Source organism: Caretta caretta, chromosome 2 (genome assembly GCF_965140235.1).
Source record: "Caretta caretta isolate rCarCar2 chromosome 2, rCarCar1.hap1, whole genome shotgun sequence".
NCBI lineage: Eukaryota > Metazoa > Chordata > Testudines > Cheloniidae > Caretta > Caretta caretta.
The window spans coordinates 74424619-74444830 of NC_134207.1; the positions used below are offsets into that span (position 1 = coordinate 74424619).

General features: G+C 39.6%; 1 protein-coding gene and 1 long non-coding RNA gene across 4 annotated transcripts in view; one reads left to right on the forward strand and one right to left on the reverse strand.

Annotated features, from left to right (window-relative positions):
* PRKDC (protein kinase, DNA-activated, catalytic subunit) overlaps positions 1–19547 on the forward strand; it is a 162302-nt gene extending 142755 nt beyond the window's left edge. For all 3 annotated transcript variants that reach the window (XM_048840604.2, XM_048840606.2, XM_048840605.2), the window contains 12 exons: positions 583–670; positions 1353–1496; positions 3693–3894; positions 4509–4576; positions 4991–5211; positions 5731–5823; positions 10218–10307; positions 11282–11353; positions 11440–11641; positions 12180–12368; positions 15673–15812; positions 17605–19547. In XM_048840604.2, coding sequence (XP_048696561.2) covers positions 583–670; positions 1353–1496; positions 3693–3894; positions 4509–4576; positions 4991–5211; positions 5731–5823; positions 10218–10307; positions 11282–11353; positions 11440–11641; positions 12180–12368; positions 15673–15812; positions 17605–17809 — 1714 coding nt within the window. In that variant the 3' untranslated portion in view covers positions 17810–19547. The remainder of the gene's footprint in view (positions 1–582; positions 671–1352; positions 1497–3692; positions 3895–4508; positions 4577–4990; positions 5212–5730; positions 5824–10217; positions 10308–11281; positions 11354–11439; positions 11642–12179; positions 12369–15672; positions 15813–17604) is intronic.
* Positions 6998–18892, reverse strand: LOC125632427 (uncharacterized). The gene is made up of 3 exons (XR_007355301.2): positions 18779–18892; positions 15810–15896; positions 6998–13065 (listed from the first exon to the last, which is right to left on the reverse strand). It is a non-coding gene; the product is annotated as an uncharacterized LOC125632427 (long non-coding RNA).
* Positions 19548–20212: the final 665 nt, after the last annotated feature.

The window sequence follows — 20212 nt, forward strand, 5'->3', positions numbered from 1 at the left end:
GTTAGTGGGGCAAGAGCTGTTTTAGTTGACTACAATAGCATGTAATGCCTAACTTTCTCATATGGGTTATCACACAGCCCTTGTAAAATTACTATTATTGTATGTGTCCCTTTGTCTTTTCTCATGATTTTTGCATCATATCTTAGTTTGAGACAAGAAGGCAAAGGTCCACACTTCTTGTGCTACTCAGAATAAATAACCCACACGCAGCTTCACTGGCATGTGCTGGATGTATACAGTCTTGTTAATGCTGATTGCTGTACCCACCGGAGAGCTGCCAGTTCAAAATATTGCTATTTTCACAGCACACTCTTAGCAAATACCAAAAAATAACAGGTTGCAGAGAGAGAGAGACGGACAGATTTAAGTGCTGTATTAGAGGCCAGTAAGTGGTTCCGCTGCTGTTCCTCTGCAGCCTGAGAGAGAGAGAGAATTCCCATCCTCGAGTCCCTCTTGTCCCTGAACCCCATAGAATTATATGTGTTCAGGTTTTACACATAGAAAGTATTTGTGTGAAGACCGGACAAGAATATGCTGAGGACAGCTTTTGTTGCCCAATTCTGATGGTCTGTTCTTTCACAGGATAAAGAGTAAATTAGACAGAGGAGGAGTGATTCAAGATTTTGTTCATGCCCTGGAACAGCTTTCTAATCCAGTGATGCTCTTTAAGGTACAGTAGGAACCCCTCAGCCATCTGGCCTTTGAGAGAGATAATGCAGAGAGGAGCCAGCCAGACTGATGCTGGAGAACTGTTGCAGGGATTGATGGCCACAGATGATGTCATCATAGTGCTTTCTGCAATTTTTACTCTGAACATTCCTATCCCTGTTCTGATCTGATGTTAGCCCCTTCCTCACTAACTCTAACCCTTCTTGCTCCTTCCCTTTAGCACTTCACCTAGCTAATCCCCTCCTAATATAACCTCACTGAAAGGATTTAAATAACAAAACAAAAGCAGAAGATGTGGTAGAACTAGCATAATGTTTGCAATCATTGCATTGTTTCTTCTGCTTGTACAATATACTCCTTAACCCTACTTATGTCTGTCTTGTATATTTAGAGTTTACACTCTTTAGGTTAGGGACTGTCTTATTCTGTCTTTGTACAGTGGCTAGCACAATGGGGCCTTGCACTCAGTTGGCCTCCTGGCACTACTATAATAAACAAAGTATAAGAAACAGCATTTTACATAGCACTCCTGTAGTTTTCAGCTTGCTCCAAAATGATTATAGCAGACTTTTAAATTCTAAGTCACATAATCGGTAGACCTAATACCATCTGACTGGGTTACAAAAGAGAGAGTGTGTAAATTATTTTCTTCAGTCCTCAGCCCCTTCTCTCTGTATTCACAGGATTGGGTTGAGGATGTCAAAAATGAGTTGGGAAAAACTCAGAGAAATAAAAATAACCTTAAGGAAATGTATGAACGAATGTACAGAAACTTAGGAGAATTACAGGCTCCAGGTCTTGGGTTGTTCAGAAGGAGATTTATTCAGGTATGTATGAAATGCTGTTGGTGTGTAATGGGATGAGAAGGGTATACTGGAAAGTTAAAAAGGACAGTATCAATCATATAGGAGGTCCTCGCCCAATCCTGCAGCCCTCATTCGTATGAATGACTGAGTTACGACTGGGCCTTTAATACTTATTAATCAATAACTGTGGTGCTTTAGTTTTGTTACCGTTCAGCTGACACTTCCTGACTGCTCTGCCATGTAGAATGTTCCCACCTGAGGCATTAGTTTACACTTGTTTAGTCATTCCCCTCTGCTTCCATGCCAGTGCATTTGCCTCTGTCCTTACCCAAAGCTTTCTGCCTATGTACTTGTGTGGTACTCTGGCCTCTTATTCCTATCGTAATGATTTAGAGGCACCAGATGGACAGTTCATTTGGGGTCTTGTTGATGGCTGTGGCTGTGCCGAGAATCCTGAAATATCTGAGCAGTTAGTGACAAAGAAATGGAGAAGGAAGAGTGAGTGTGTGTGTGTGCTTTTTTTAATGTTAAACATGCTGATGATTTCCAGCACTGCCTTTTTAGAGAAGCAGTTTCATTCTAATGGGGATTAGTGGATTTGGGTTTGGAATCTCTGGACATTGCAATTAATTATTAGGTCAAGTCCTCTCTAGCTTAATTAATTTTCATCAGAACTAAAAATATTCTGATATATTTCAAGAACACACAAAAGAAAGGAGGCTTGTTAATGCACAGTACAACATACATACTACATTGATCTTGTCTTCAGTGGAACTTGTTTTACTTTTGTGCAGCCCTGCCTACTTTTGCCAAATGACTGTGATAAAATAAAAATATCTGTGTTCAGCTCTTTAAATGGGCCACTCCTCATATAGTATCTCCTATTCAGTGCAGCACTGTGAGTGATAGACACATCTAAATGACCTGGAAGAAAATATGAAACCATCACTTGATAAAGTTTGCAGATGAAACAAAAACTGGGGGAGTGGTAAATAATGAAGAGGACAGGTCATCAATTCAGAGCAATCTAGATCACTTAGTTAACAGGGTGCCAAAAAACCAAAAAGCATTTAATATGGCTAAATGTAAGTGTATACATCTGGGAACAAAGAATGTAGGCCATACTTACAGGATGGGGGACTCTGACTCTGAAATAAGATTTGGAGTGGGGTGGGGTGGGGAGGTGGATAATCATCTGAACTTGAGCGCTCTGTGTGATTGTGGCCAAAAGAGCTAATGCAATCCTGTGATACATAAGCGGAAATCTCAAGTAGGAGCAGAGAGGTTATTACCTCTGTATTCGGCACTGGTGTGACCGCTGCTGGAATACTGTGTCCAGTTGTGGTGCCCACAATTCAAGAAGGATGTTGTATCGATACACTCAGGGAGTTCAATCTATTTAGCTTAACAAAGAGAAGGTTAAAGGGTGACTTGATTGCAATGAGGAACAAATATTTAATAATGGGCTCTTCAGTCTAGCAGAGAAAGATATAATACGTTCCAGTGGCTGGAAGTTGAAGCTAGACGTTTAGATGGGAAATAAAGTGTAAATTTTTAACAGTAAGAGTAATTAATCACTGGAATAATTTACCCAGGACTGTGGTGGATTCTCTATCACTGACCATTTTTAAATCAAGGTTGGATGTTTTTCTACAAGATCTGCTCTGGGAATTATTTTAAGGAAGTTCTATGGCTTGTGCTATACAGGAGGTCAGACTGGATGACCACAGTGGTCCCTTCTGGCCTTAGAATCTATGAATCTAGTAACCAAACAAGAAAGAAAAGTAGACTTGAAGTAAAAAAAAAAAACAACTTTAAACTAAAACATAAATGATAGAAAAAATACTCTAACAGTTGTCTGAGCCTCCTTAGAATATTACTCAGATCCTCCATAGTGGGATTTTTTTGTGCTAATCCTCGTTTCACAGTCTCCATGGGAATCAGAATGCAATGCCCTTGACGGCTCATTTTATTTCTTTATTACTACAGGGTGATAGTTGTTCATAATGCTTTATAGACAAATAAAATGATAAATTTAAGTTACAGAGGACTTGTCTTAATAATTAATTACTATGTCCAGGGATTCCAAAAATAAATTCCCACTAAAATGAAACTGATTCTCTAAAAATGCAGTGTTGTTCCTCTGAGGCACAGTGTGATCTTGCTTTGTATGAAGTGAACTTTAATTCCTTTATTGTAAATTAATTTCAACTTCAGACCTTTGGGGAGGATTTTAACAATCATTTTGGAAAAGGCGGCTCAACGCTGTTAGATATGAAGGCTGATGACTTCAGTAGAATTGCACTCTCTCTCCTTTCAAAAATGAAAGACCAGAAAGAACCTGGAAATCTGAAAGAATGCTCACCTTGGATGAGTGACTTCAAAGCTGAATTCATGAGGAACGAACTGGAGATCCCTGGTATGCTACCATTTCAATACGGACAGTGAACTCTTACAAGAATAGTAGTTACCCTTAAGTTCCAGTCATCTTTAGCTAAGAACAAGAGCCCTCTCAGTTTGATACCTAGTGCGTCCTCTCTGTGGCCCTGTATCCTGCCATTGCAGGCGAATGCACTTGGTAATCAGAGGGATCTTTCCTGTCTCAAACTACCAGGATTCTCCTCTTCTTAAGACTAGATTTAGCTATATTTACTGCTGTGGTATTTTAAAATATCTTTGCTTTTAAAAAAATATCATTGAACTTTTATGTTGCTTCTAACCCCTTGATCCCAGCAGGTTTTAAACTAAGATCTAATGGATTTGCATTCTAGTTTGAAAAAGGTCTGCCCTCTGAAAGCAATAAGAGTTCCAAAATCTAATGGCATGGGTGAAAAAATAATACATGTCACTGAATGACCAGATGAAATACTGTGTATGTTTAAATATACACTTTTAAAATTTTAGTTTTCTGCTAGTTTAATAAGATGCAATATTAGGCTGAATATGCATGCCATCATTAACTAACATTTAATTTTTAATTATTTTAATATTTAAATGAAGACTGTATGCCTCTTTGTTTTATTTTTTCTTCAGGTCAGTATGATGGTAAAGGTAAACCATTGCCAGAATACCATGCAAAAATCTCTGGATTTGATGAACGGGTATGCTAACAACTTTAAAGATAATATCCCTTTTGGCTTCTAATGTAAAAACATGGCTCAGTATTGTGTTTTTTGTGGGGAGGGAAGCAGTGCATGAGCAGATATCTAACAGTACACAAAAGATTAATCTTATTAATTAGATGGCCATTATAACATCATCATTAAATACACACTGATATTAGTTTGCAGTGTGTTCCATATGGATAATGGGATATTTTCTGCAGAGGCAATGGATTTATCTACATTTTTCTGAATTAGCAAAAAATTAAGCAGTCTAGTGGTGCAAGAACAACAACACGATCACAGTACACAGGAATGTAAGAGGCCCAGGAGTTTAAGTGATAGTCCTGATGCTACAGCATTGCATCCTCTCACCTGTGCCAAACATGTTTTGCTTTTTTCCCTCCCTCCAAGATCAAAGTAATGGCGTCTATCAGGAAACCAAAACGTATAAACATCCGAGGCAGTGATGAGCGGGAACACCCCTTTCTTGTCAAAGGTGGTGAAGATCTCCGGCAGGACCAGCGCATTGAGCAGCTCTTTGATGTCATGAATATTATCCTTTCCCAAGATGCTGCGTGCAGCCAAAGGAACATGCAGATAAAAACTTACAAAGTCATACCCATGACAACCAGGTAGGGACTTCGTGGTCTTGTCATTCAGGGATAAAAGTCCTCACCTCAAAAGTCGCATAGCTTTTTTGTGCTGGGAGGTGGGATTTCTTTGTGCCAAATGCTGGTGCAAAAATTTTTGGCACTTGGCTCTGGGAATTTTTATATGATATGAAATTTTTTTTAGACCATTTACATGATATTTTTAGATCTTTGTTGAAAGTGCTGTGTCTGGCAATTATTTTTCTGAATATATTTGGGTTTATAATTATAACTTAGCAGTTTATATAAAACTTCCTGCGTTTAGACCTCTCAGCACATCCCAGCGTTGGTTAAATCCTATTATCCTGTTTTAAGGATAAGGAAACTGAGGCACAAGGAAATTTGAGGCTTGCCCAAGACCATGATCTTTACCAGAGTCAGGAACAAAACCTATAGCCTTGTGACCTGTCAAGTGGACCATGCTGCTTTCTGTTTATATTGCTCCTCTTCTTCAGTTAAACTCTGGGGTTTTGTTCCCACCCATGATTTCTTTTGTTACAGATTAGGGCTGATTGAGTGGTTGGAAAATACCTGTACCTTAAAGAATTTCCTTATGGAAAGCATGTCCGAAGAGGAAAAAGATTACTATCACAGGTGATGCTGGTTTTAACTGTCCACGTGAATAGAAATAACTATTTACTGGGCTCTTTCTGACATTCTGTTTGTCAGAATAGAACCTAGATTTAATGGTGTAAAATAAATAAATAAAAAAGTTATTGGTAAGCCAGAAGTCTCTTTAGTACTTCCTGACCCAAATTAGTAATTGGCAGCTATTTAATGAGCACCACTGAACCTGTCCTCCATATCTTCCACCCAACTTGTGTAAACATGGAGTTTGTAATCATCTATGATATTACCATCACTATTTCCTTATCAACAGATTATGATTTTACAAGTGAAGGATTTTGATCTCTTGCTTTGAACAAGCAGGAAGTGAACTTAGGTCAGGAAGGAGAGAGAGCTACTTAGAAAACTGTGTGTTCAGCAATGAGTCAGTAATTGAGGATATTGCCTGTAACCACATGAAATACAAGTCTATTAGAGTTTAAAAGAAATGTTGCCTTTGCATGAAGAGTGGATTTTAGAAATTCTGGTTTTCTGTCTCCTGGCTGTTGGTTTTCAAAGGAATGAATATTTGTAGAATCAGATAAATTCTATTTTTTCAATCTTGATTATCTTTGTGAGGCTTTAGAAATAACTTTCACTAACCTGCTTTGTTCCCATTACACAGTTTTGTTTAGATTTGTCTAAATATTGGCATGATTCATTTGCAAGCTCTCTTGTTTTTGAGCCAGGGTGTGGAATCAAGTCCAACACCAAGGCTCACATCCAGGTTGACACATCAGTTGCATTACTGGTTGTGTCCTTCACTTGAGACATTTAACTGTGCTCCTTTCTGCTTGTGTTCTGTTTGTACAAAACCAAGTTAACAATCATTTGACACTTTTCCAATAGAAATGAGAGCTGTGAAAAGATTCTTTCTCCATTTTCCAAGTGGGTGGTGGAGTAATCACTGAGCATGTGAGAACTACTGTATTTGCCTACAAAGTCTCTGCATTACCAGCACCTACCTCATTGCTTTGCGATGGGCTTGTACCTTGAGTGAGAAAGGGGTCATGTAGATCCCATTCTGGGTGGTGGGAAAGTTGAGGAGGAGGGACCATGATGTGCAGAAAAAAAAAGAGAATTCTAATATGTAGGGTAAGTACATAGAAATGTATGTTTGTGTCTTTGTGAAAACTGTTTTATAATTTAAAACATAAACCTATTGTTGTAAATACAGTTTATTAATTATTTCCATACTTGGCTGAGGGAACAGCAGCATTCCCAAAGAAAATACTGATGAGAATTCCCACTGGCTAAACTTCAGTTTAAGGGAGCGGGAAAAAAACCTAAAATAATTATACAAGGATTTGGAATTTCTTTGCTTTGCGTTCTGCAAAGCAGAGACACCAGGCAGCCTGGATACTAATCTTCTTCTTCTACCCTTAGTCCCATCTGTATGTGTCAGCTCTTCGAGTCTGGCTTTTCCATTCCAGTTTGTCTTGAAACAGTTGCTTGGAAACTCCACAGCTAATCAAATCCTCTTGTATGACATCCATTCAACTACTTTTGGGTCTTCCAACCCTTCTCTTACCCTCGATTTCTAAATTTAACACTGAGTTTCCTATATATTCTTCTGATCATCTTTTCACACACCCAAACCATACAAGCTTGGATTTCCTCAGCTATTCTATAATTGGTACTACCTTCACACTTCTTCTACTTCATTCATTCCAAACATAGTCCATCCTTGCAACTTCAAGCATCCATCTTAACAGTTTCTTTTCTACTATATTCCAGATCTGCTCCTGTCTCTTCCTCAGTGCCCAGTGTTTGGAGCCATACAAAAGGGCAGTCCTAATTACCATCTTACAAATCTTCAGTTATTTTTCAATTTGATAGGCGTTTTCCTATTTCAGATCATTCTGCTCACTTCTCTCCATTTAGTCCATCCCTTTCCAGTGTTGCTTGTAAGTTTGTCATTGAGTTTACCTTCATCCTGTACTATTGAATCTAAATACTTGAACTTCTGTACCTTTGGTAGTGGTTCCCCCTTCCCCCCGCCATACTTACACTCATTGCCTTCCTGCAAATATACTTCAAATGTACAGGCCATATTTCTGCTGATTTTTTTCATGCCATTTCTTTTAAGTACACACAATTCTATCTCTCTCAATCTTTTTTGCTCTCTCCCATGAACACTACATCATCTGCACAAAGCATGCACCAGGAAGCCACTCTGAATGTTTTCTGTAAGTCCATCAAGCACCAACATGAACAAAAAGGGGCTGAGCCTTGATGTATTCCAACTTTACTAGAATCTGTTCAGTTTCTCCACAGGGCCTTTTAATTGGTAACAGCACCCTTGTACACGTCCTGGACAAGTCTGATGTAGTCTTCGGGTATCCGTTTCAATCTCATACAGATCTGAGAGCTGACTTCTCTCAGAACATTGTCTTAAGCCTTCTCAAGATCGATGAATACCATCTGCAGAGTTTTTCTCTTTTCTCTATATTTTTCCACAGGCAGTCTTAATGCAAAAGTAGCATCCATTGTTGACTTGCCTGGCATGACTCCAGCCTGATAGTCACTGACCTTTACTTCTCTTCATAGTCTCTTATCCTAACTTTTCCCCATATCTTCATTGTGTGCATCATAAGTTTAACGCTGTCATAGTTGCCACGGTCTTTTATGTCTCTCTTTCTCTTAAATATTGGTACTAGTGTGCTCTTTCTCCAGGCATCAAGCAGCTTCAGTCCTCATGATGAAATTAAACAGTTGTGTCAATATGTTCATGTCTACTTGCCCCAGGGGCTTCCATACTTCTGCTGGTGTGCGGTTGGGGCTGAGATCTTTCTTTTTCATGTTCCTCAATACTTCTGCAACTTCTTCTAGGACTGATGCCACCAGGCCCTGGGTTGGTTTTATATATGGCTTAGTTACTTTGGATTCTTTTCATTCATGAGCCTTGCAAAGTAATTTCTTCACTGTTCCTTAATCTGGTTCTCATTGATTAACGTATTTCCACTTCCATCTTTTAATGACTTTGAAATGAAGGAGGGTGAGAGAGAAATATATAGACTGGCAAAGACTCACGATAAGAGAACTAAAGACATTGTTGAGATCAGTCTGGATACTAATACTTTACTAGAATATTCCATCTGAGAATAACAAAGACCCCAAACCATTAATTAACCTCAGAATATCCTCTGTATCCTAGGAAAAGAAGGGACGTTGTGTACATCTCACTTCACCCTCTACTAAAAAGCATTCAGGCCTTTGGTGGAACACAGCTGTTTAACAGTACACAGCAACATTACACCTGATCTTACAGGAAGAAAAAAAAAAGAAACTGCAGAAGCAATTTAAGCAGGCACAATGGAATTATGTGAATAGGAAATTGGCCAGGGCAGCGAAGGTAGCACTCTTCTCCCTTATGGAAAAATATGATGGGACCTGCATTAAGCTACGAGAGGTCAGGACCTCAGCTTTACATATTTTTTCCAAAGACAGAACCTTCAACTGCACACAGTGCCTCTTAGGGGCCAGCGTGGGTAACAGGTTCAGTAACAGGGATAACTGTGCCTCATACCAACTTCCATCTGAGGGTCTCCAGGGTGTTACAAACCATACATTAGGCATCTAAAGACCCTTATGATAATAGGAAGTATTAGTCTTAACCCCATTTTTTATAGATGGGGGGAAAACTGATGCACAGAAGTGACCTAACTTGCCCAAGGTCAGACAGGAAGCCCTAGGGTAGGCTTTTGACCACAGTCTTTTCTTCCTCCCAGTACTGAGAAAATGCCACCTACTGAACCACAGCACAATTTCCTATAGCAATTAAGCATTTATTTAAAGGTCTCTTATTCAAATATTGACTTGTCCTTACCCTCCTTACCTTGTTACTATCTATGAGAAGCCCAGAGCAGCACAGCTGGAGATCATAGACAATTGTTTTAAGGATAGGAGGGTATGGACAATTTGAATCTTTCTACTATATGCTTTCTCTTTACTGTAGTGTAGATTCAGACACTGTATGCTCTCTGTTTAGAACAACCTGGCAAAATTCCCCTTGCTGCAGGTGAATTAAAATACCATTCAGGTTTTTCTTTATTATCAATTAGCATGGTAAAAAGTGGTCAAATAGATTTTTGCATGAATTACTAAATTTTCAAGACCCTTCTTTTCAAGGCTGCTTTAGGATCAATTTATGCTCTCTCACTTCCTTCTCAAGGCCCTTGCTGTTCCTACAGAGAAAAACAGTTCAACAAAATGCACCAAGTCAAAGAGTCCTGTGGCTGGTGAAGGCCTGTCTCTAATATTTGTTTCGTATGAGCTTGATTGCAGAATATTTGCACTTCACTCTGGTTTACTGTATTTTGTTTTGCATTTTGTGCATACAAAAATGTAGATAAATCACCCCTCCTTTTGTTTGTCTGCAGCCGAAAAGGACCTTGTATCATGTACAGTGACTGGCTGACCAAGATGGCTGGGAAGGAGAAAGGCACTGCACGCTATAAGACTATGTACAGGTAAGTCTCATAGTTACGTACTTTTCAGGAAAACAGTTGGTAAGAAACATCTACAAAATGTTTTTGGTAGAATTTGCTGAATCATCTAAACCAAAATGTTCCAGGGACCATGTTGATTTTGATGAAATTCTGCCAGAAACCAGGTAGGGTTCCAACAGAATCCTGCCTTGTGTCCTGCCAGCTTTTCCATTCACGTCCTTGACAGCCCATCTAGTAGGCTGACACAGAGGAGAGAGCCTAAAAGCCCAGGATTACCAACACCAGCACGCCCCACCAGGTTGTCTGCCCCCAAGCCAGGGCTTACAGTGCAGCTGTGTGGAAAATGGTAACTCTGCTTCACCGAGAACTTCAAAATATTGGACTTTTGTTCCAAACTGGAGCTAAACCAATTTTTTAAAATCTCAAAATCCTCCACAAAATGAAATAGAGTATTCTCTGGCCTGCTGTAATACTGATCCTTGTAGGCAATGAAAGTTAGGTTCTGAGTTACTGATTATGAATGGTTGAAATTGGCATGCTCCTTGAATCATTCGCTGCATCTCTTGCTTTTTAATGGATATTTTTGATCTGTTCTGTGTGTGCTTGCTGAGGGATTTAAATTGCAGAGACACTAATGAGACCTACAGAGGGGATTGTCCAATTGTATTTTTAAGTTTCTGATTGTATTTCTGCATTAACATTGAAGCTTATCCCATTTATTTTATTTTCTCCCTGATTTCCACTGTATTGAATTGATACATTAGGAGATTTCACTCTGGGAATGGCTGCCTGGAAAATAGGTATTTTCTGTCTTCCTAGGAACAAACAACATTTTTTCATCTTTTTTCCTCTGAATTTGAGGAAACACTCTTTGTGATTGGTACAGAGTTAAAGAAAATGTTAGTGCTTTGATGTAAGAACCCAGATTTTCTTAAGTGTTATATCTTTTCATTGTACAGTTTCAGTAACTAGTGCATTCTGTTGTTGACTTGCAGTAGAGCTAATCGTACAGAAACAGTCCTGTCTTTCAGAAACAGGGAAACCAGTGTTCCAGGAGACCTTTTAAGGTGAGTACACTGTCCTTTACTGTGTGTTGTTTACAAAAGCTATATTAATGTTTGTTTCACAATATCTGACTTCTGTTTTTGTTAAGGAGAGCATTTGTTAAGATGAGTACAGCTCCTGAGGCCTTTCTATCTCTGCGATCCCATTTTGCCAGCTCTCATGCACTGATGTGCATCAGCCATTGGATTCTTGGTATTGGAGACAGACATCTGTCCAACTTCATGATTAATATGGAGACAGGTGGCATGGTGGGAATAGACTTTGGACATGCATTTGGTTCAGCGACGCAGGTATTTTTCCTCTAATCCTTTTCTGTTGACTACTCTATTGGGTGTCTTGGGGGCTGGCAGTATCTTAAGTGGATGGTGGTCAATCAATTACTTTATATTTTGTATTGAATTTAATTTAAAAGTATTTTATTTCTGCTGAATTTGATGATTACTCATACTTGACACCATAAATTAAGCAAATGATTCTAGTTAACACTAGAACAGAATCTTTTCCCGAATAACTTGTCTGATGCTAACAGGTTGATAAATTCTACAGTTCTATGTGGAGAGCAAAGTATTTTTTTAATATGGGTATCAGTATTTGATGCTTTTTGAAAATGAGAAGGCCTTGCTCATCCATGCTTTCAAACAGTAGTTATTGACAAATATTCATAGCCATAACTTTTACGCAAGAGCAATCTGGTTTCAGTGGGCTCCAAGTTATTTTCAGTTCACTAGTCAGCAATGTTTTAAGGTTCACACAAAAGACTTCTTTGTAATCCTTCAGTTTTAAGGTTTCTTAATTCATGGGTTTCACTTTTTCTTTGTTCTTGTGTAGTTTCTACAAGTGCCAGAGTTGATGCCTTTTCGTCTAACTCGCCAGTTCACTAATCTGATGTTGCCAATGAAAGAATCAGGTCTCATTTATAGTGTGATGGTACATTCCCTAAGAGCCTACCGCACAGACCCAGACCTCCTGATCAGCACTATGGACGTGTTTGTAAAAGAACCTTCCTTAGACTGGCAGGTAGATTTTTTTTTAATTTTTTTTTTGTTCTTTCCTTTTTGCCTTTCTATTCATGTACAAAGTCTAAAGTTGATTAGTTTTGTCTTTGTTTGATCATTTTTCGTGATAGAACAAGGAAGTCTTTCCTAATAGTCAGCTTACATTTCCCTTGTATCTTTATCAGCAGCTTTATTGAGCTAGGGAATAATCTTTCAGAGGTACTGGCCAAGTTCTTGCAACATGTAAAATAAGACACCGATCTCTTACAGGGGTGAGAGATGGACTGGATAGAGTGATAGATTTTATCCATTTCTAATTTGTGTTGTTTAGTTTAATTTCTGTATTGAATGAGTGATCTTGAGATCTTCAAATGTTTATGGTGATTCATGCTATCACCCTATGTAGTATAAATACAGTATTTTCAATTTGTCAAACAGAGCAACTCTTAGTTTCATTTGCAACATGCATTTCATACAATGTGCTGTTTATGAAAATACTTCAGAAACCAGTTACTGAATTATAAGTTTGAGTATAAATATTTTCAGACTACCTACAACCATATAGAATTTGCTAAATAGATGTAATTATGTGCAATAAATTATTCCTTAGTTTTAGAGGCAGCAAAACTTTGAGATTTCGCTCAAGCAGGTCAAAGTAGAGCTTAAGAAGATGTCTTTTCCTATGTTCAGGTTAGCGTTGTTCATCCACTATACTGAATCTGCAGAAATACAAATGTTTGTCATATTTTCAGTTGCAAAGTAACTTAAGTCACAAACAGAAGTAAATTTCCTCTAAATATCCTGCCCTCCACTTTCTTTGCAACACAGGTTATTTGCTGACTTGTTCCTGAGGATGTGGGTGGCTGTGAGAATGTAGGAGAGGTTTAGGAGTATGGTTATCTGTCTAAAAAGAAAAGGAGTACTTGTGGCACCTTAGAGACTAACCAATTTATTTGAGCATAAGCTTTCGTGAGCTACAGCTCACTTCATCGGATGCATACTGTGGAAAGTGTAGAAGATCTTTTTATATACACACAAAGCATGAAAAAATACCTCCTCCCACCCCACTCTCCTGCTGGTAATAACTTATCTAAAGTGATCACTCTCCTTACAATGTGCATGATAATCAAGTTGGGCCATTTCCAGCACAAATCCAGGTTTTCTCACCCCCCCCAACCCCCCCCACAAACCCACTCTCCTGCTGGTAATAGCTTATCCAAAGTGACCACTCTTCTTACAATGTGTATGATAATCAAGGTGGGCCATTTCCAGCACAAATCCAGGGTTTAACACGAAGGTCTGAGGAGGGGGGGAGGGTGTAGGAAAAAACAAGGGGGAATAGGTTACCTTGCATAATGACTTAGCCACTCCCAGTCTCTATTCAAGCCTAAGTTAATTGTATCCAATTTGCAAATGAATTACAATTCAACAGTTTCTCGCCGGAGTCTGGATTTGAAGTTTTTTTGTTTTAATATTGCAACCTTTAGGTCTGAGATCGAGTGACCAGAGAGATTGAAGTGTTCTCCGACTGGTTTATGAATGTTATATAATTCTTGACAACTGATTTGTGTCCATTTATTCTTTTATGTAGAGACTGTCCAGTTTGACCAATGTACATGGCAGAGGGGCATTGCTGGCACATGATGGCATATATCACATTGGTGGATGTGCAGGAGACGGAGCCTCTGATAGTGTGGCTGATGTTATTAGGCCCTGTGATGGTGTCCCCTGAATAGATATGTGGGCACAGTTGGCAACGGGCTTTGTTGCAAGGATAGGTTCCTGGGTTAGTGGTTCTGTTGTGTGGTATGTGGTTGCTGGTGAGTATTTGCTTCAGGTTGGGGGGCTGTCTGTAAGCAAGGACTGGCCTGTCTCCCAAGATCTGTGAGAGAGATGGGTCGTCCTTCAGGATAGGTTGTAGATCCTTGATGATTCATTGGGGAGGTTTTACTTGTGGGCTGAAGGTGACGGCTAGTGGCGTTCTGTTATTTTCTTTGTTAGGCCTGTCCTGTAGTAGGTGACTTCTGGGAACTCTTCTGGCTCTATCAATCTGTTTCTTCACTTCCGCAGGTGGGTATTGTAGTTGTAAGAATGCTTGATCGAGATCTTGTAGGTGTTTGTCTCTGTCTGAGGGGTTGGAGCAAATGCGGTTGTATCGTAGAGCTTGAGGAATTCCACCATGATTTCAACAATTTCCATCCCACTATCAACCTCAGCCTGGTCCAGTCCACACAAGAGATCCACTTCCTGGACGCTACAGTGCTAATAAACGATGGTCACATAAACACCACCCTATACTGGAAACCTACTGACCACTGTTCCTACCTACATGCCTCCAGCTTTCACCCTGACCACACCACACGATCCATCGTCTACAGCCAAGCTCTGCGATACACCCGCATTTGCTCCAACCCCTCAGACAGCCCCCCAACCTGAAGCAAATACTCACCAGCAACCACATACCACACAACAGAACCACTAACCCAGGAACCTATCCTCGCAACAAAGCCCGTTGCCAACTGTGCCCACATATCTATTCAGGGGACACCATCACAGGGCCTAATAACATCAGCCACACTATCAGAGGCTCGTTCACCTGCACATCCACCAATGTGATATATGCCATCATGTGCCAGCAATGCCCCTCTGCCATGTACATTGGTCAAACTGGACAGTCTCTACGTAAAAGAATAAATGGACACAAATCAGATGTCAAGAATTATAACATTCATAAACCAGTCGGAGAACACTTCAGTCTCTCTGGTCACTCGATCTCGGACCTAAAGGTTGCAATATTAAAACAAAAAAACTTCAAATCCAGACTCCGGCGAGAAACTGTTGAATTGGAATTCATTTGCAAATTGGATACTATTAACTTAGGCTTGAATAGAGACTGGGAGTGGCTAAGTCATTATGCAAGGTAACCTATTTCCCCTTGTTTTTTCCTACCCCCCCCCCCCCCCCCCGAGACATTCTTGTTAAACCCTGGATTTGTGCTGGAAATGGCCCAACTTGATTATCATACACATTGTAAGGAGAGTGATCACTTTAGATAAGCTATTACCAGCAGGAGAGTGGGGTGGGAGGAGGTATTTTTTCATGCTTTGTGTGTATATAAAAAGATCTTCTACACTTTCCACAGTATGCATCTGATGAAGTGAGCTGTAGCTCATGAAAGCTTATGCTCAAATAAATTGGTTAGTCTCTAAGGTGCCACAAGTACTCCTTTTCTTTTTGCAAATACAGACGAACACGGCTGTTACTCTGAAACCTGTCATTATCTGTCTAATTTATGATAAACGAATAAAAATATTTTCTCTTATTAGAATTTTGAATTGAAGCAGTTGAAAAAAGGCGGCACGTGGTCTAAGGAAGTAAACACAGCTGAAATAAACTGGTATCCCTTGCAGAAAGTGAACTATGCCAGAAGAAAGCTGGCAGGTTCCAATCCAGCAGTACTCACCTGGTAAGACAGTCTCTCCCTTGGATTTCCAAGTCCTTTAATAAGAACCTTTGCAGCTGAAAGAGTCAGGGACTTGTTACCTTCAGACTTAATGGGAGAAAAGGAAGACAAGGGGGCAATTTAATCATTTTGCTTCTTGGCAGAGTGAATTGTTTTTGTGTACAAAAGGTGTCTGAATCATCTTACCAGCCAAACTACCCCGTATCTATCTCCTGAGTGTCCTTGTTCCAGCTCCGTTTTCCTTTCTACTTCTGAGCATTTATTTTTCTTGGCAGCATGTGTGGCCACACCATGTAAGCCTAGTTATTTCCCACCCCTCACAAGCTGTTGCTCTTCATAAAGCTTTGCAGGTAGAGGTGGAATTTGAATGGACTCTACAAAAAAACAGTAGTCTAGCAGGAATGTTGAGGCAACTGTAAGGGAGGCATACAAGTAAATTAACTAGTTTAAATTGCCTAGGAATGTGATGGGCTACTGAGATTTAATCAGCTCAGTCAAGATTGGCTCAAGCTAGAAATCACAATATTTTAGTCTTTAAAATTCAATTAACCCCTTCTGTTTAAATTTGGGGTTGGTGCAATGAATGAAAAGCTTGTTTAAAATTATACAAATACTTTACAAATGGCTGAATAGGAAGGTGCAATTGGTATCATTCAGGAGAGCTGTGACAGCAACAGGTTTGATTGCCTTTAGGTTGCTGAGTGTGACAGAATGAGTGAGCTGTTTTCTGCTCTGGCCTCCATAGGTGAGGCAGACTTTGCAGAAAGCAACTGGCTGCCTTTTTTCAGATGAGCACTTGGCAGGTGAGGGAGGGGAGAAACAGTACAATACAAGTAACAGTTTGATTGAGAGGCTTATAGAAATTCTGTATATGTCTATATTGTATCTGAGAGCGAGATTCCCAGACTGGGCCCCCAGACTTGTGGTTTGCTCAAGTAGCTATGCAGATAGTGCTTTAACGGTGCGGCTCAGAAGCCGGGGCAGGGGTGGTTTTCAGAGCCCAAGCTGCTATGTCAAAGCACTGTCTCCACAGCTACTTCTAGCACATGAGTGCAAGCCCCCTTAACAGAAGTCTGTGGACTCAGTCTGGGAATCTTGCTCCCAGATGCAGTGTCGACATACCCTGTGAGATTTTCAAAGACTTGAGCTCAAGCTGAAGATGTTCATAGTAAATGCTCACAGATGAGGGAGGAACCTGAGATCACTCATTTAAGGACCTGATCTTGACTTGCTTAGCATTCTAAACACCTATTGAGTCAAGAACGCTCACTGTGACAAGTTCGGTCACAGAGACCCCCTTGGGACTGTCACCTGATGTGCAGGCCGACGCCTTTGTTTACATGTTAGTTTGAACCCTTTCCCAGGAAAGCTCAGATGTGGTTTGGTGTCTCCTAAAGTCCATTGTCAGTTAGGTGTTCCTTGATAGAACTATTCTCAGTAAGTGCCCATACTCAGAAAGCTGACCAAATACTTCCCTGAGGCTACTTAGAATCAAACAGATTGAGATACAAGTACATAGCCATTATTCATAACTTCAAATACAAAAATGATACACACATACAGGCAGCATAATCATGACCAGCAAATTACAACCTTTCTATAGACACCTTACCTTGACCTCCTTTGTACAAGATTTAGTCCAACTAGAGGATCTTGGTTGCAACAATGATCTATACGTCACAGTTCACGTCAATAACGGCACACTCACTACCTCATAGGATTAGGCCTTAAAGCTCTCATTTAAAAATAAAAAATCCAAGGCCTGGATTTTCAGAGTTTTCTTTTTTTTTTTCAGTGATGAATTACGACTGGGCCACGAGAAATCACCTGCCTACAGGGAATATGTAGCTGTAGCTCAGGGAAGCAGAGATCACAACATCCGAGCCAAAGAACCAGAGGATGGGCTTTTGGAAGAAATCCAAGTGAAATGCCTTATAGATCAAGCAACAGACCCCAATCTCCTTGGCAGAGTTTGGGAAGGATGGGAGCCCTGGATGTGAAAGAAAGGATATAAGGAAATAATCAAATGGAGTGTTCTCTAAGCCAAACCACTACTGTCAAGTTACTGTGTAGTGGGGAAGGAGCATGGATAGAAAAACAATTAATTTGTGTTTTCCACACTGGTAAGTCTGAACTGATTAAGGGTTGTGATACTGTGGTAGAACTTACTCAAAGATGACAATTATGAACCAATGTCTCTGTACTAGGAACCTGAAAGGAATATGGTAATTGTGCTGAAGGCTAAGGCCCATGATATTAAGCTATTGTATTTAATAGAAGAAACCACAAACAGAATAACCACACAAGCTTTGAAGAGATGTTTACATGCTGTATTAACATGTAAACATGTAATAACCACACAAAGAGTGATTAGATAAATGTCAACACATACAGCCTACTGAATGATACACATAGAAATCTCTCATTTTTAAAAGTAGCAGTCAGTTGCTATAATACCAGTTATGACTACAAAACAGCCTGTTTTAACAGTTATAGGAGATGTTTAGTAAGTTGACTGTATATTATAAAGATGTTTAAATTAATGCAAAACAATAAAACTGCAAAGTTTTCATGTTTTAAGAATCCTATTTAACAAAAGTGTTGAATCCATACCTGAAAACAGGCATTGCTGGCGTCTCTACCGTTTTCTGCTGTGAATGAGCTGGACAATGTAGTCTATTGTTTTCCAGTACTTGCTTATGAGGAGATTTAAGGTGGGAAAGTCTGACTTTAGTCACACCAAGAGCACGAGGCTCTATTGTAAAGCAGTTTTTTAGAGGTAACTTCTGTGCCAAACAAAGTGCAGCAGGTATTATATGGGGATGAATTACTGTCTTTCAAAATATTATGACTAGTTATTAACATGAATTCATTTAAGAAGACATTTCCCATTGACATTTTAATAATGCGTGATTATCATGTAGCAGTGAACAAGTATAAAATAACTTTAAAAAATGAAAAGCAAGCACCTTTGACTTCTCTGCAGCTGTAGGCTCTTCTTTGCAACTGTTATTAGTCATTTCAGCCCTACTCAGGGCTGCTTCTACACTGACTTCCTTTCCCTGGCATCAGTTTCAACCTGAAAGCAGACGGACCATCAGTCTCTCTGCTGGATAAGAACCTATAAGACAAATACGAGCTGGTAAATGTATAAAATAAAGCTAATGAGCATAAAGGGGATTGTTCAGAGTTGGAAACTGAGTGGCACAAAGAAGCAACAATTAAAATTTCTGGGAGGTTTTTTTCCCCCATCTAAAAATGTTTGACATTTTAACACCCTTTCTAGACCATAAATGCTAAGAGTTTTGCTTTGTTCACTTTGACTCAGTTCTAGCACTGTAAATCAATATCTCCGAATTCTTGGTCAACAGCATTTTGAATGAATACAACCGAGTCTGGGGCCATACTTGATCTTTATTGGGAAAACCATTGGCACAAAAACTCCTGGGTGCTGTACAGGAGGTTTGTCTATTAAAAAATGAAAACATAAGCTGTAGAATAAGTAATAGCTCATTTCTAAATTAGTAGTTTTAGGACACTTACTCACTAAAGAAGCTAAACTGCTCTTTTCCACTCTTAAATTGCAGGGCACTATATATGCAAAGTTGTTTTTTTTTTGTCCGCTGCAACATGTGCAATGTAGTAATGTGCTTTATATACTCACCTTTTTATGATTCTTCTGAATGCATTTTGCTCATTTTTATCTTTGATATTAATAAAGGAGACAACATGACTTAAGGCTGTCTGTGTGGAAGAACTGTGTGTCTCGCCAAGGCCACCTTATTCTAAAGTCATAAAGCACAGTTGTCATAACCATACAGCTAAAGGTAGCCTGTAAGGGGTTAAGAAGCTCAAATAACCTGGTTGGCACCTGACCAAAAGGACCAATGGGGAAAGAAGATACTTTCAAATCTTGGGGGGGGTGGGAGGAGGGCAGGCTTTGTTTGTGGGTGGGAGGGGGTGTATGTGTGAAAGCCGAGAAGCATCAGGTCAGAAAACTCCTCCTAAAATCATCCAAAAATAAGTCTCAAATTGCAAAAAGAGTAAGTAAATAAGGCAAGGTGCATTAGATTTATCTTTTGTTTTTAGCTTGTGAATTTTCCCTGTGCTAAGAGGGAGGTTTAGCCCTGTTTTTTGTAACTTTAAAGTTTTGCCTAGAGGGGAATCCTCTGTGTTTTGAATCTGATTACCCTGTAAAGTTACCTTCCATCCTGATTCTACAGAGGTGCTTCCTTTCCTTTTTTTTTTCTTATAAAGTTCTGTTTTTTAAGAATCTGGACTACCTGTTTGGTAGGTAGATTATTCTCAAGCCTCCCCAGGAAAGGGGGTGAAGGGCCTTGGGGGGATATTTTAGGGAACAGGAACTCTAAGTGGTCCTTTTCTTGAATCTTTGTCTAACTCAC